Raw genomic sequence first — 17,059 nt, 5'->3', positions numbered from 1 at the left:
TGGCAGGAAATTCAGAAATCACGAAAGGGAAAATGTTATGGCTATTTTTCCTCCCTTCTATAATACAGACCTACTGAAACTCCTTCCTAGTCCTGCCCTAGTTTGAATGGGCATGTGGCTGCAGTTTATACAAAGCTCCAGGGTATCACTGTGGATGGTGCTCACATCCCCTCTTCTTCACGTACTTCTCACAATGCCACCTCAGATTCACATCCAGGTGGGACAGCTGGGGTGGTGGGATGCTCGGGAGAGGCCCATGGGCTTTGCCATCAGCTATGAGCACACACAGAACCCATCTCTTGGTCTTGTTCATAAAGCCTAGCATTCCTCCTGTGCCCTCAGCTCCCCACAGCTCTTGGTGTGCTGCTCCCATGGCTGTCCACGCTCGGGCTGAAGGTGAGGAAACCAATTTCTGAGGGTGACAGGGGTTAGATTCTGCATCTGACATTATGTGTCCATGGTTTCCTGCAGTGCTAAGAGTAATTGCCCTTTGTTGCCGAATTTTTCTGTCAGGTTGCCTCTTAGCCCTTATTACACAGAGAAAATTTCTCTTGTGTATATTCTCACTTGAGTGCTTGCTGCTGGTTGGGTGGCTGATGCAAGGTTGCTCATGGTACAGAACTATCTGCTTTCAGTGTGCAGTTCAGGGCATCAAATTAGTTTTACTGAAACTGCCAGAGTGCACAAAGCCAGGGCCAGGCCAGCCTCCTGCTCTGAACACCAGACACATGCATCCTCACAGCTGGGTGTCTTGGCCTTTTGCCTTAGGTCCTAATTCCTTACTCCTTTTATGTGCAATTGGCCATGGAGCTATTTCCTGACTTGGAAAAAGAGAAATTTGGGCAATCATATTTACTGCTCAGCATCTGCTGACCTCCCACAGACAGGAGAGATCTCTCCTAGTACCTTTGTGCTGAACTGTGTAATGCATAGATAGATAAATAAATTTCTGGTAAAAGGATTAAAAAAGAGGGGGTCTCTAACAAAGCATTTTCAGTGATACTAAGTAAAGACAAGTAGGGGTGCTGGAGTCTCACAGCTGTTCTGCAAACTACTCTTAGCTGCTGCACATAGCTGAGTGTGCTCTGAGGAGGATCCAGTGAAGCCTCAGGGCTTTCCCATCGCTGAAGTTCTCACTTTGAGGACAAAAATGCCAGGCTGTGTTACTGCAAGCCAGGACACGGCCGCAGGCCTTCTACCTTCCCTTCTTCTCCTGTGCCTGTTCAACCTGTCCCCTTCCCATTGTTTCTGACTCAGGTGAGGAGGCTGAGTTAGGTTTTTTTCCATCTCAGTTAAAGAAAAAGGGTGAATGTTTTTGAAAGGTTTAACCCTTTTGTTCAGCTGTTCGAGCCATTAAAATGTGAAAATACTTTCCCTGTGCCTGCTCTCAGTTCTGCCGCTGATCTTGTGAGACCTCAGCCCTGGAGCAGGTAGGCAGCCAGAACCGGATAGGTTTTGTTCTGTTCTCCCGGTTACAGGGTCGGAACGCTTTTACTACAGCTGTCCGAGAACAGCTTTGATTTCCCCAAAATAATCAATTTTGCCTTAAGAGTAGAGGCAACTAGAGAAAAAGATTCTTGTACCTCCCCGTCGGGGAATCGAACCCCGGTCTCCCGCGTGACAGGCGGGGATACTTACCACTATACTAACGAGGAACTGTACAAACGGGGCCTCTCCAGTAGAGCTCATATTGTGTTTGGTCACTAGCACGCCAGTAGAATTCTACCATGAGGTTCGGTTCATCCGCCCCTCTCCTCCCGCAATGCACTATGGGTTTTGTAGTTCTTATGCCGTTCCCCCGCCCTCTCCGCGCGGAGGGCGGCACTACACCTCCCAGGGGCCTCCCCTCCCTCTCCGCGGCGGGCTCTGTGCTGCACGGGGTGGCACGGCCGGGCAGGGCGAGCAGACGGCGATGGCGGACCCGAGCTCGTTCGCGTCCCCCGCGTGCTGCCTCACGCGGCACCTCCACCTGCGCTGCCGCGCGGACTTCGGCGCGCGGGTGCTGCGGGGCACGGCCGCTCTCACCGCGCGCGCGGAGCGCGAGGCGCTGCGCTGCCTGGTAACGGCGGGGAGGGCGGGGGGCGCCAGGGGACCCGCGGACCGTGAGGGGCGAGCCCGGAGCCCGCGGCCGTGCCGCCTTCCCTCTCCCCCGTGCTTCCCTCGGCCGTCGTCGCGGTCCTTCCTTCCTTTCTTCCTTCCTTCGTTCCTTCCTTCCTTCCTTTCTTCCTTCCTTCCTTCCTTCCCTGCCGCCGCTTGGCCCTCTTCGCACCCGCCGCCCCTGCCTGCTGCACGGCTGGAGCCTGACAGCGCCTCGCCGCCCTCGGTTCCCGCTTAGCCCCACAGAGCCGGCGCGGTGCTCAAGGGAAGGGCAAGAGTGTCTCTTCCCTTTAAAGCGGCGAAAAGCATGCTGCCGAAAAGATGGGAATAAATCACTGGAAACCCAGATTTAGGGATTTTTCTCCTGTGTGTTTCGTTATGCCGGCTGCTTTCTCTGTTATCTCTGCAAATAAGCATGTGAACCTCTTAAACTTTGTATTATATTCGAAGTTTAGGGGTTCTGGGCTTTTCTCATGCTGACTCCATAAACTTCTTTTGTGGTTACCGCTTATTTTTTTTAGGGAAAAAGCCTAGTCCTATTAGCAATAAAGAGTAACGCCTCGTTCGTGCTAAAAATGAGTACTGCACTATTTAATTCACCGTCCATTGCATGAAGGTCTGGATTCGCAGTGGCGTGTTCCAGGACAGAAGCCTTAGCAGGGGCTTTTATACTGTTCTCCTCCCTTCATAGCAGTACCTTTGTAGTTTTTCTTAATAAACTCGCTTCCCTGGTTGGAAGTTGGTTTTCTTCCTCTTTTCCCTCCAGCTTTCCCAGTTCAGCATTGCTCTCTTAAAATGCTGGTTCCTGGTGGTCAACACAGTTAGTCAGCTTTTCTGGTTTTACTTAAAAAATATTTTTTCCTTCAGAGGGACTTGTGTTTACAATTTCATAGTGCTGCATTTATTATTTTACACTATTTAACTGGTATGCAATATGTTCTTTATCACAGGTCCTGGATACAAAAGACGTACAGGTATTTAAAGTGACTGTAAATGGACAGGATGCACAATTTACTTTTGGAGAAAAGCACAGTTTCAAGGGGACCCCTCTAGAAATCACATTTCCAAATGAACTAAGAAGGTACACACTTTTGCCTGCTCCTTTAGGTGGTTTGGAAAATGCACTGTATAAGCTGCTTGTCTCCTGTAGGATTGCTGAGTAAAGCTTGCAAAGGGACTTATAAATTAGAATCAGGGTATTGCATACATTTAGTATGATCTTGTAGATTAATGTCATATTTGGCTCTCATTAGTCAAAGCTTTGGGAGAGTTTGTACCTGTCCCCAGACCTTGTATCAGGTACCAAATGACTAAGTAAACTGAGTAGCAAAATGATGTGAAATGTATCACAATTTTTCCAGTGCTTCTCATCAGTAATATTGTTTCTGCTTTAACTACCTGGTTCAGAATTGTTACAGTGTGGAGCACATGGATCCAGCCCCTGTTGGATCTTCTTTTATACAAGGGCTTGTTCTGCATTTCTGTAGAACTTCAGGTTACCATTATGATTGGTTAGGAACGTGTTTTCAAATAATCAAAGTTTTATTTTGTTGGCTATGCTAAGTCCAAGTCCCTGAAAGCTGGAACTTGAGTTTTGGCAGCATGATGGAGAGTGAACTAACCATGGTCTACCTCTTAAGGTGCATGAATTAAAAGGCTGTTGCCAAATCACAGTAGGTTTTTGGCAGTTTTCCTTGTATGTTCTAACTCAGTGGTATCTCAGTCCTCCATGGTGCCAGAGCTGAAAGCTGTGATTGTATAAGGAAGTTCCTTTGTTTGAATACACTTGAATATCAAGTTGCTTCTTACTTCTTATTGTTTGGTTTTTAGAACTCATTGCTTCCTCTAAAAACGCTTTCATTTTAGTCTGGCTTCCAAGCTTTTCTTCTTTTTAATGTTGTACACCGAATTAGTGCAGTTAAGAAACACAAATAATGAGGAAGAGAAAGGAATGTCATAAAATAGTCATCCCTTCTGGAGAAACACTTCTGGTCTCTTATGAAATTGGACAAATGAACTGAAGTACTTGAGCAAACAGGCCACATCAGAAATATAGGCCCATTTCTTTTATTTGACTTTCAGCTGCCTTTTTTTTAAGTGCTAAATTTCCTGGTAAGAAATAAAAGGGGGAGGTGTGAGTTGTGACTGTAAAAATTCATAATCTAGTGTGAGATATAGTGCCCCATGTAACTATTAATAAAACAGCAATAGGAAAGGGTGAGATTTACAACTGGAAGTCTGATTCTTCAGAAAGCAATGTGCCTTATGGTAATACCAATTATTTCCTCTTTTCTTGTCAAATATGTACTTTGGAATACTGGTTATAAACCAGATGTGTACATGTGGTCAGCTTATCTAGTGTCCAACTCCTCTGATTAGCTGAAGTTTGTTCTGATTTATGGCTTGATTATTTATTCCAAGAGTTGCATGTATAATCTAGAACTTTCTGAGAATACAAACAAGTACTTCCATGTGCTTTGGGTGTCAGTGATGGTTAAGATATGTTTTTAATAAATAAGAGTGGGAATGTGTCAGGTTGGTGTGTGTTCTCTCACTGGCAAACTGATACCTGACTAACTAACTAACTAACTAACTAACATAACTGTTAGTTTTTACTTGACACCAGTTCTGAAACCCTGAATAAATTTGAACATTATTTCTTTTTCTTGTTAACCCCTACTGTTAATGGGAATTAATTCTGTAATTACTGATAATTTTAAGGGTGTTTTTTTCTTCTTAAGGATAATACTCACAGAACATTAATGTCAGACACAAAAATCTAAATTTTTTTATGTACAGGATACTTATTCAATGTTATTCAGTCATGTATCTTCTCATTCAAGGTTTTGCACACTTTCTTTGTATATTGCAGAGGGTTTTTTACATTTACATGTAGAAGGTTACTTAGCTGTGACAAAACTATATACATGTAGCTGGCCCAAATAGTTTAAAGAAAAGGTCTGTGCTGTCCTTGAAGAGAGAAAAGGAAAAGCTTCTGGTTAGTAAAAACAATAATAAAAGTGCCTTGGGATGTAAAAAATTAAATCAGCTAGGCATTTTTTAATACCATAATTGAAAGGGAATTATTGCTTTTAATATGATACATGTTCTCATTTTTAATGCTTTTGAGACAGTGCTGCAGACCTGTTTTTTAGAAATCTTTGGAGAGGAATTTCAGTGTGATCAGGATTTGTTTCGAAACAGTCTGACTGTGTTCTTTATTATACAGGGGACAAGAGGCAATTGTTGAAATCTCTTTTGAAAGCTCTCCACAGTCTTCAGCTCTCCAGTGGTTTACTCCAGAGCAAACTTCTGGAAAGAAACACCCATTTCTCTTCAGCCAGTGCCAGGTTGAGTTCATTTTTTCCAAACTTCTTGACATACCACTGTAATTTCCCTTGGTTTCTAAAGAACTGCAGAGAAAGGCTAGAAAAGGGAAGAGCAGTAGCCTGTAACTTCTAGCTGTGTGTGTCAAAGGTCCTAAATGAAAACACTTAATGTCAAGATGTTGTTGAGATTTTATTATATGTTTACAGTTTGGAAATCTGGAACAGCTTTACCCACTCCAGTATCCTTGTTGAAGAACATATGGTCCTTTGCAACCCATACTTGTGTCTATTCATCTGCCTTGCCTAGTATTATTCCTTTTAGAAAGGCCTGAAAGCTCTAAGTGATAGAAGTACTGGATTATAGATAATGACTTCTCTGTATAGGCTTGCACTATAGTGTATTAATTGATTTATTTCTAGTCTTCTGCATTAGAAAGACACTTTTGTTTTATCTTCCTTTCTCCCTCTCTAGGCTATCCACTGCAGAGCCATTTTTCCATGCCAAGACACACCTGCTGTGAAACTAACCTACTATGCAGAGGTAGATGAACCTAAGTCATGTGTCTTAACTGAAGACAACTGCTACAATGGGTGTATTTATATTGGTCAGGGGTTTTGGGTAGCTGCCAGCATGTGGCCTAATATAAAACCAGAATGTTAACTTTCAGCTTAATGTGAGAGGAAAGAGCTGATCTTCCCTGTGGCAGTTCTCTAACTTTGCCATTTCCTTTTTGTATATGTCAATTCTTTTTTCATTGTTATGTATCTATTTGCAAAAGGAAGTGAAAATGCAATAGTAAGAAAGAAAGATGCTCTAAAATCAGGAAAAGCTGACAATAAGACAGCAAAGAGTGCTGTGAAGTGAAAAACATTTGAAAAGGCTCTTATCTATGCCTTAAGTAATATATTCTGATATATAGCTGGAGGATATTTGCAGTCCTGGTGTAAATAGTTTTAAGGAAGCAAAAAGGAAGATAGATGTGCACTGTGACATTACAATTGAGTTGTCTGAAGAAAGTGAGCCTTTTAACTTCTGTTGGAGGTATTCCTCATATTAATTCAATATTGCCTGTCTTCATGACAACATTTTCCATATGCGTTATGTTCTACTTGACAGAGATGACCTAACAACAGAACAAATCTGGGTCACTCTTTGTTATCAGCTGCTTGTAGTGTGGAGTGTAACGCTGAGTGCCAGCTGTGTTGCTTATGGGTGGGTGCCCTTTCAGATTTCCGTCCCGAAGGAGCTGGTGGCTCTGATGAGTGCTAACCGCGACGGGGAGGCGCCCGACCCGGAGGACAGCGCTCACAAGGTGTACCGCTTCAGCCAGAACGTAAGTGCTCCGCCCTGGGAAATGGCTGCACGAGGTCTGCTTCCTGACCTGTGCAGCTCACAGGCGCCTCAGGTATGGTTTGGATCTCATGGATGAGTCATGTGGCTCACATAGGTCTTTGCCACTCCAGAAATGGGAGGCGTTATGGAACTCCAGCTCTGAGAAGCCAGCCAGTAAGTGCTGGTGCTGGTGGCATTCCCGGAATGGTCTTTTTTGGCATTCCCAGAAAAGCCAAATTCGAGTTTTAAAAATGTTTCAATATGCAAAACTAGTCCTGTCACAACCCTTTCTGTCTGCCCTGATTTTTAGAAAATAGTGCAGGTGCAAATAATATGGAAGTTTTGGAAAACAGACCCTGCAAATTTTAAGCTCACCATGATCTAAGCAGTGAATCTCAGCATCAGAACCAATTTGAAGTTACGCAAATTCTGACAACAATTTTTTTAAATTTTTTTGGTTCCTATGGAAAGATAGTGTCTCCAGCCAATCAAAGATTACTGTTCTCTGGAAGTTTTAGTAAGTGGTGCAGCTAGTCTAATGATTCCACTGCTCATAAAACAGCAGTCCTGACTTATTCTTCTGGCATTTTTGTCCTCACAGTTTTTTGAGTTACAGTTCTGGTGTTTATGAGCTCTTCTGGTGAGCCCAGTTCATTTTGCTGAACAAGCAGATAGAATTAATATAAGATCTGGGCTGTTGACACTGAATAACTGCAAGGAGGAATGGTATGATGTGACTGGAGGAGAGGAGGGGGTCAGAGTACTCTGAACGGCAGCAGCTGTCAGGTTTGATTTAGCTGCTGCATGAAACCTGAGAGGGGGAAAAAAGAGTTCCCTTATCTGTGAGGCAGTGCTCTGCCCTCTCTGTGGAGCCAAAACATTTGCCACTCTCAGTCTAGTACAGAAGACTTCTATGTTTGTGTAATCCAGAGATGAATGTTATCTAGGAATACACTGTTGATAAGCATGATGGACCTATACAAGAAATAACATTTAGTGTAATTGAAATTATACTACGCTTTCTGATACAGAAAACCATTACTTTTTTTTTTTAAACCATGCATTTCTTAAATAGAAAAACATTAAGCACAAAATACATAAATGAAAAACAACATGAAAAAGGACACACACATTGCCTGACACTGACACTGATTTGTTAGAAGAGGGGTCTGTTTCCTCAGATGAAAAAGGCAAATGCATCAAGCTCTAAGATATGTATGTGTGATGAGGCTTACCTAAAACTGCTTTCTCTGCTCCTGCATAGCCAGGCTGGAAAGAAGGATAGTGGAGAGCAACCTCTGTAAAAATGAGTTTACAACCCCACAGTGATTGATATTTGAATTTCAAAATGTCAAATTGGCAAACTGGACATGAAAATGTGGAGGTGTATTGACAGTTTTTTCTTAACTCATCTATAACATAAGTCAAGGGACTTTGTTCTTTTCAATAATATGTTCTGTGGGTAAATAGGTAAAATTAAAAGACAGATGATGATATGGGTATTTTAATAAAAAATATTTAAAAGGTTTTGTGAATAATAGTAGAATAAAATTTTCTGAAATTGTGTCTCCAACTAATTATGATTTAAAGTCTTACTTATTTTACATTGTTTAAATTCAGATGAAGTGGAACTTTTACAGGGGTGGCTGTACTATCCCCTTTTCTTTCCAGAGCACTTGGAGAAAGCAAGATATTTCAGTTAGGAGGTTTTTTTCATTGAAATAAAAAATATTTAAAGTTTTTTTAATTCCAAACATGGAAATCAAATATATCCATTTTGATTTTTCCTGAATATTTTGTCTTTAATGTATTTATATCTATAAATATTCTGTTTGCTTCATTAAAGCTCTTCCTACATCCTTCTGTGTGATAAAACTGCCTTTTATCTGAGCAGTATCTCTTAACTTCCCCTTCCATAAAATTTAGTGGAACTGAAATGAATATGGAAAACTGACTTTCTTTTGAAGAGAAACCAAACCAGCAGCAATTTCATATGCAGATTTTTTCAAACAGAGATGATACTTAACAGTTTTGTGGGTTTTGCCTGAAACACCTGTGAAGCACGTACATCCTGTAGCTAAAGGAGTATCATTCAGGGAGAAAAAGCAATGTTTTTGAAAAAACAGTGTCTGCCTTTAAGGCAGGAAACTCTGGAGGAAAACTTCTTTATTTTTATACTTTTGTTCTTCTCTGAGTCTGTAGTCTGATAACTGACATTACAAATAAGATTTCTTTATTTTTTCCTATGTTCTCCACTAGGTTCCCATACCTTGCTACTTGTTTGCTTTAGTGGTTGGAGCCTTAGAAAGTAGGTGAGTGAATCTGTACAATGTATAAATATTAATAACCATAATAAATCTTTTGAGCTTCTTTGAAAATTGTTTCTTGGTCTTATTGCTAAATGTAAAGGGTCTTAGAAATTCAGTTAACCTTATTATTTGTATCAAACTGCATGTATGTTAATTTGCTCTTGAATAACTTTCTTACTTGTGCAGTAAATTAGAGAAACAGCATAAAGAGTTTGGACCTGAAAAAGCCCTTAGTGGTTAAAATTTAGCACTGGGAATAGATCTTCTTTCCTAATTAACAGATAAACCTTGTCTGTTAACGGATAAACCTTTTCTGTCAAAGGCAGAAAAGTATTGCTTCAGCTTCATTTCTCATTGGCACGAGGTTGTGTTACTATAGGCCACAATAATATTTTTATACTAGGGCTTGATAGTGTTTAAAAATCTCTAAGTGCTTTTCCTGTTCCTTTGTGCTGAATAATGCATGCGTGTTGTTTGTTTTGTTTTCTGAGGCTTTGCTTCAGCAGTGGAGAGGAAAAGCAGACAAAGATTCTCTGAGTTTCCTCTGCAACGTGGGTTACCCAAGAGCACAGTTACACATATACTGTCGCTATTAGTTTCCCATAGAAGAACTTCTGGTTTGTACTGTCTTATTGGCATTTTTTTTACTTTCAACAGAAAGATTGGCCCGAGGACACTGGTGTGGGCTGAAAAAGAACTAGTGGATAAATCAGCCTATGAATTTTCTGAGGTGAGTAATTACCAACAAAAACCAGTGTTGTAAGATAAGGAAAAGAAACAGACTACAGTTCACTGTTTAGGTCATCTTTAGTTCCTTTCTCTACCTCCCATCCCACCAAATGCTACTTTCTATTGCAGTACAGACTTAGTACTGAAAATACATTTTGATACAGTCCCATACTTGTTTCACATGTGGGACTTGCCAAGGTGAGAGGGAATGAAAAATGGGATCAATATCTTATTATTTGTTTGGTGTTTGTAGTCAGAAGTCATCTTAGAAATTAATGTGAATTCTTTTTTCAGGCTGAAGCTATGCTGAAAACAGCAGAAGATTTGGCAGGACCTTATGTGTGGGGACAGTATGATTTGTTAGTCTTACCACCTTCTTTTCCTTATGGTGGTATGGAGAATCCTTGTCTTACTTTTGTAACTCCAACACTACTGGTAAGTATAGCAGTGATAAAAGTCAGCTTTTCCTTAGGGTTTGCATATCAATTAGGTGATGGATATTAATGCACAAATTGGATTGGTCTTCTTCCTAGAAAGACCTGTAAATGTTCCTGCCTCCTTGGGAGTTAGGGGTCATACAAGAAATTGCATGAAGTGATCTATTTTGAGGCTGACTTGAACCTAACATCTAACTTGTCTTTCCTTTTTCTTTTTAGGCAGGTGATCGATCTCTATCAAATGTAAGTCAAAAATAGGTTCATCTTTTCAAGTAGAGCACAACTTGAAGATTTATCTGAATTCATTTATAATAAATACCTGAAAACTTGGTCTTTTTTCGTTGGGGAAATTAAAAGTTAAGGCAGTAAGTCCAGAACGCTTACAAAAGCAAGTATTAATTTTAAGTAAACTCTGTAAAGTATCTATTTTGTATAGCCAACAGATGGAAATAACATGGGATACTTTTTAATATATCATGCATCGTTAGCTTTCCCACTGCAGAAGTTGCTTAGGTAAGAAAGCAGTACTAGTCCATCACTTGGTATTCTGTATTCTGAAATGGGATTTCATAAACAAGTTACCTACACCAAGCTGTTGATCAGTACGGCTTGCAGGCTGGACATTGAAAATCGTTTCTGTCAGCTAGGGTAGCATTGGTCCTCTGCTTAAAATTTATACGGATAGGTCTACAGAACTGTGAATGCTAACTGACTTTGTGAACATAATATAGCAAATGAGGTCCCTTCAACATTTTGTTCTTTCTGTTGGGATCTGATGCTTTTTTCCAGAGGAATCTGGTGGATCTGTTTTTGTGTTTTAGGTTATTGCACATGAAATCTCTCATAGCTGGACAGGAAACTTGGTAACCAACAAAACATGGGAGCATTTTTGGTGGGTATGATGTTCAATGCAATGCAAATCATATTTTAAATTTAATCTGTAAAGAGACTAGCTAAATTCATTTTACCATCCTACCAGTGCTGACTCCATCAGTGTCTTTCCAGGCTGAATGAGGGTCATACTGTGTACCTGGAACGCAGGATCGGTGGTCGGTTGTTTGGTGAGCAGTTCAGGCACTTTCAGGCCCTGGGAGGTTGGCGAGAACTGCAGAACACGGTAAATAGTTATAAAGTCATCAGAGGTGTTTCCCACAAATAAAATTTGTCCAGTCAGCTTTCCTAATGCTTTCTTATTAGAGGATGAACAACTTTGATTCCAAGGTGTTTGATTGCTACCCAAGGTAATAGCTTCATATACCCAGATTAGATAAAGCTTTTTGAATTGTTTTAAGCTTTTCTGTAAGGATGAACATCTTTACAGCCTCCTCTGGATGTTCTGGGTATGACTAAATTGCAGTATTACCTGTTAGCATGCTGGTAAGCAGCTGAAAGTTAATCAAAATTATCTGCAGCCACGACCATCAGAATTTCCAGTGCCTCATGCAAACAACTGATTTCTTACTGTCTAAGAGGGTTGTTTAGTTTTGTGTTTTGGTAACATAATCAAACTTTAATTTTCAGATTTCTAGTCTGTGATATCTTACTAGTTCCCTGAGCAGCCTGAACCCATATCAAGAGCTGAAGTTTTGCTCTTGAAGGCACTTCTCCTTCTGTCAACAGAGGTTTTAAATTCAAAGGCTTAACAATGTAGTTCAAATAGTTTGTTAATAAGGGGAAAGATATAGCCAGACTAATAGGCATTCATGGTTTTGACAGACATGATAATAATTAACTGCTTTGAGACAGCTGTAGCACAGGGTGGTTGATTCTAAATTTTCATAACTTAAGATTTGTGAAGATTCAGAACTTCAGGAAAAAGAAGGAGAATGCTTTGAAATGAAGCTGTCTCCGTTTTGGATGGTTTATACCTTTATAAATAGAATTAGTAAAGATCTGCAGGCTTGCCAGTTTTCCTACATTGATATGTGTTCTTGTGTCTTTGACACAGATAAATACTCTTGGAGATAAAAATCCTGTAACTAACCTCGTCATTAACCTGGATGAAGTAGATCCTGATGTTGCCTATTCATCTGTGCCATATGAGAAAGGCTTTGCTTTGCTTTTTTACCTTGAACAGCTCCTTGGAGGACCAGGTAAGCAATAGTCAGATTTTATATGTTTTTGTTTTCCACCTTAATTTCAAACACTAAAACATTTTCTTTTTTGTTAGATGTCTTCATTGGCTTCTTGAAGGCTTATGTTCAGACATTTGCTTATAAGAGCATCGTAACGGAGGACTGGAAGAAGTTTTTGTACTCCTACTTCAAGGATAAGGTTGGGTAATATTTAAAACTGATTGCTTGAAACCTTTTAATTATGTGAAATCTGACTTAGGTCAGAACTTATTTAAAGACCAGTTCTTTATATTTCTTTTCTTTGTTTCAAGAACTTAATATGATGTAATCTGGGACCTTGTGAAGATGGGTTTGCATTAAGATGCCTTTTAATTTTTTTTCTTTTCGTAGAAGGGAGTGCTTTGTTTTGAAGTAATCTGTGTGGGATTCTTTGGGTAATTGGAGCAGTGTTATCAAAACAAATAAAAAGATTGAAACTAGATTTCGTTTTCGCAAAAAAAATCCTAAAATCAGATTTAAAATTTAATAAGGTTTTGTGTTGCTTTGTAGGTAGATATTCTTGATAAAGTTGACTGGAACTCATGGTTTCATGCTCCAGGAATGCCACCAGTGAAGCCTACGTAAGCTGCACTCTTCTGTAGTTCATCTTTTCCTTCTCCAGATTGCATGTGATTTTCCTAAAATCATGAAGCATTTTGTAAACAGGGTGAAAGTCTTTTAAATGTTTTATTGGAAAATGCCTTAGTACTATGGAGGTGTATATAGCAGCAAAAATAGTCACTGTTAATATTTTCAGTCTTTTATTCTGTGAACCTTTGTTTTTAATATTTGACAGGTATGATACAACACTATCAAATGCTTGCATTGCCTTGAGCCAAAGATGGATCCAAGTGAGTGGTTAAAGAATGCTGAAGTGTTTCTGTTTTGAAAAGCTAGTATTTTTTGTTACACAAAGTGAGCCAATCTCTTCTAAAATCTCTCATTTGTTGAGAGTGTGTGTATTTATAGTCACAGTATGGCTGCCAGGGATTTTGTATTTCCTAGACTAGATGTTCATTGTAGAGTCAGGGGATTAGCAGTGACTTCGGTCTGTGAAGTGCAGTCCAGGTTTTAACAAGGCACAGAGCCAGCTTCTTGTTATACATATGTAGTAACCTAACAGAAAATATTCTTTCAAAACCCTGATATTATGGCTTGATTTAAAAACAAATGCCAGGGTACCTCTGCATTACTGATTATACTGTATTAGCAGCATTCCTTTATGGTATACTGGAGTTAGTATGTATTTCCCATCAAAAACTGGTACATAAAGTATATTAATTAATACCACATAATTTTCTCCTAATTTGAAGCATAAAAGTCATACAATTAATAGAGAATTCAGCATACCCTCCTTTTGTTACCTCTGTAGCTTTTCACTGTACTTGCATCCCATCTTTTAACTTTCTTTTTCTGAATGTTACTTTTTATTAAAAAGTATTTAATTTTTCACTTCACTAACAGAAAGACAGTGGGGATAAAAAGATCAGTGGAGAGAAAATAAGTAATACAAACATAAGACAGCAGTTTAAGTCCCTCCCTTCCCCTTACTGCACAGATACAAATTAGTATCTTCTTTAAGTGAAAGGGCTCAACAGTGTGGGTATCAAAACAGAAAATTACACCTGATTGTATTTTGAAATACCTATTAAAAATTAAGTAACTGCTCTCTTTTAGGCAAAAGAAAGTGATTTGGGCTCATTCAGCTCAGCAGACCTGAAGGAAATGTCATCTCATCAGTTAATTGAGTTCCTGGCACTGTTGCTTCTGGAGGTAAATGCACACCTGGGATGACTTGATTCTGGTATCACAAAAGCAGACATAGAAGCTCTAATGTGCTTTGAAATTCAGCTATTTTTTTTCCTTTATGTTTTGCTAAGTTAATCTGCTCTCACTATACATAGCTATTGAAAACTTCAGCATAGCCTCTCCTATTATGTCTGTCTCTTCAGCTAATGAACAACATACAAAGTGTTTTGGATTGAAAGATAAAAACAAAACCATGAAGTGTTTGAATCGGTCTGTATTGGATGCTATAGCAAATAAGCTATAAATAAAATCAAACAAAAATACTTTGTCTTGAATGTTTCAATAGTACAGAATGTGGGAATTGGGTAATATTTATTCTTTGCCCCTTTCCATACACTGAAAAGATAAAAGGAACAAATAAAATATTTGTCATGGTAGGACTTCAGTTTCCTTGTAGCACCAATCATCTTGAATGACTCTGTTTATTTCTGAAACGTCTGGCTTGAAGTCTTCCTCTGGCTTATTCTGACTGTGCCATTTCTTTTTCAGGCACCTCTTCCTTTGTCACATGTCCAACGCATGCAGGAAGTATATGACTTCAATGCTATAAACAACTCTGAAATAAGATTCAGGTTTGTTCTAGTATGGGCACTTTTAAAATAATAAATGTTTTCATAAAACAAGTTGTCCTGCTTCATCTGAGACATCCTGTTTTACAGAACTGGGGCAGGGTTTGGGTTTGAGGTTTTTGATGTTGTGGTTTTGTAAATGCACGTGCAGGCATCATGCTTACTAGAGTGGTATCCTGTTATTCACGAATTGGGCAAATACAGTCTAGTAGAACTTAGTGGACAGCAGATAAGCTGTTCTTTATTTTAATCTGCCATGCTAGCAAAGGAACCTGATGACTTGATAACAAAGTATTTTAAATATATTGTATGGTTTCTACTTCTTGTACAAGATCAATTTCTCTTGAAAACAAAATAATAGCTGGTGACATTTCATTTGGTTGGTTGGTTGTTTTATCCATTGTTCAAATGGGACAAGTGTAATTCAGTTCTGAGTGATGAAACTGGACACTATTGTAATATAAAAAGTACATAGCTGCAGAAAATAATCCTCCATTTTGGAGGAACTTGGCTGCAATCTTTTCCCGTTGTACAAAAAAAGTTGATGTATGTAACCTGCTAGTCAAACACTAAATATTTGATGTTGAGCTAGAATCTCTTTCCCATGATGGCACAGCAGTGTTCAAAGCATTTATGGGAACAAAACATTAGATAACCAACCACCACACTACCACAAGTGAAATTATAAGTGCAACCTTTTTCTTCCACCTCCAGATGGCTGCGCCTCTGTATCAGGTCCAAGTGGGAAGAAGCTATTCCTCTGGCTTTAAAAATGGCAACAGATCAGGGCAGGATGAAGTTTACTCGACCATTGTTCAGGTAAAAGTAATCTCCAAATGGCAGGAGCTCATGCTGTTGGCATTTCTAGTATAATGGAATGAATGATACTTGAAATATATTTATTGTACATGTTGAAGTGGCATAATAGAGAATTCTGTGTATGCTGTGAACAAGCTCATCTTCAGAGGTGCTTTCCACTTGCTGACATTTTTTTGCGTAGAAAAAAGCTTAGTCCCAGGATGCACATTAAGGCAAGGCCTTTGAGGGAAAAGTGAAACCTTAGGAAAATCCTTGTTGTATTATTTTCCTGGATTTTTGTAATGGTGCCTCCCCCCACTCCTTCTTTTACAGGGACCTTTATGGTTTTGACAAGAGTCGCGATCTGGCTGTCAAGACGTTTCTGGAGCATAGGGCCTCTATGCACCCTGTCACTTCAATGCTTGTGGGCAAAGACTTGAAGCAGGACCAGTGACAAGTGTACTTATTTCTTTGAGATTTTTGTGTTGCTGAAAGAAGAGACTGATTGCCCAAACCATTGATATGCGTGCTTGATTATACCATAAAATGCTCTGCTGCTTTGGTACTTCTGTAACTTAAAATTAATTTTCCAAATCAAGTTCCGTACTGTTGCAGTAGAGAGCACTGCCAGCAGACTCCAACTACTCCCAGACTCTGACTGCAGGCTTCCCTTGCAGACTCTGACTCCAGCAGGCTCCATCAGCAGCCCCTCACAGCAGGGCCAGCAAAAAAAGCCACTCTTCCCTCTCAGTCGCTCTCCTCTGCCTCTCCCCCTCAAGCAGCTGGCCTACTCTTTTGTAACACCCGTCCTCACTGGACACAGCCGTGTCCCATTAAGAGCAAGGCAGCTCCTCCTCTTTGATAACTAGCACTACTGTAATTCATTGGGAAAAGGTTGCTTGCAGTCCAGTCTCCTACACTTTCTATTTTGCATTTCCGACTAAAGCAGCAAAATTGCTGCATCTCTGGAATTGAGAGAATGTTTTGATTACAAGCAATTTTTAGAATACACAAAAACTGTTCTGAGATGTGGTCATTTGTCAGTGACAGAATTGAAGAACTTGGAAAATTAATTGGTGGATGGTATGGCTCTTTGTGCACAGCATTCTTTTCCATAGCACAGTGGTTGAAACTTCAAGTACCTAAAGAATAAAAAATAAATCTTTTCATTCCATACTTGTCTGTCTTGTCTGTGTATTGATCTGTACAAAAAGTTTTGATTTAATAGGTTTTTTTAATTTATTCTTCTTTACTGTGGGAGAAATTTTTATTGAGTCCAAGAGGACAATGAAGACAAAAATGGTTTTTCAACTCACTCTTTATTTTCACTAGGTGATGGGGCTAAAGCCCAAGTCTTTCCTTACCCAGTTTGAGTCTTTTAACATTTGGATTTTTTAACTAGTTCTGAGCACTACTCCTTGTGCTCAGATAACAAATAGAGATAAGTTTAAAAACAATGGCAGAGCTGTTTTTCCTGTATTTGTTACAGCAGTTCCAGCCAATGGTTTAGATGATGATGCTGTGGGTAATGCTGC

The 17,059-nt window shown here is 39.6% G+C and overlaps 1 protein-coding gene across 1 annotated transcript; it reads left to right on the top strand.

Moving 5' to 3' along the window:
- Positions 1 to 1,874: 1,874 nt before the first annotated feature.
- On the top strand, positions 1,875 to 16,698 carry LTA4H (leukotriene A4 hydrolase). The gene is made up of 19 exons (XM_084206065.1): positions 1,875 to 2,059; positions 3,048 to 3,178; positions 5,327 to 5,447; positions 5,899 to 5,967; positions 6,656 to 6,760; positions 9,019 to 9,071; positions 9,726 to 9,798; positions 10,092 to 10,232; positions 10,454 to 10,477; positions 11,056 to 11,126; positions 11,240 to 11,351; positions 12,183 to 12,327; positions 12,405 to 12,508; positions 12,859 to 12,929; positions 13,145 to 13,199; positions 14,026 to 14,121; positions 14,647 to 14,729; positions 15,441 to 15,545; positions 15,858 to 16,698. The coding sequence occupies exons 1-19, from the start codon at positions 1,913 to 1,915 to the stop codon at positions 15,976 to 15,978; spliced, it is 1,827 nt and encodes a 608-aa protein (XP_084062191.1). The 5' UTR covers positions 1,875 to 1,912; the 3' UTR covers positions 15,979 to 16,698.
- Positions 16,699 to 17,059: the final 361 nt, after the last annotated feature.

The sequence above is a fragment of the Fringilla coelebs genome (genome assembly GCF_963513975.1).
Source record: "Fringilla coelebs genome assembly, chromosome: 5".
Taxonomy (NCBI): domain Eukaryota; kingdom Metazoa; phylum Chordata; class Aves; order Passeriformes; family Fringillidae; genus Fringilla; species Fringilla coelebs.
This window is presented reverse-complemented; position numbering and strand designations above follow the sequence as displayed.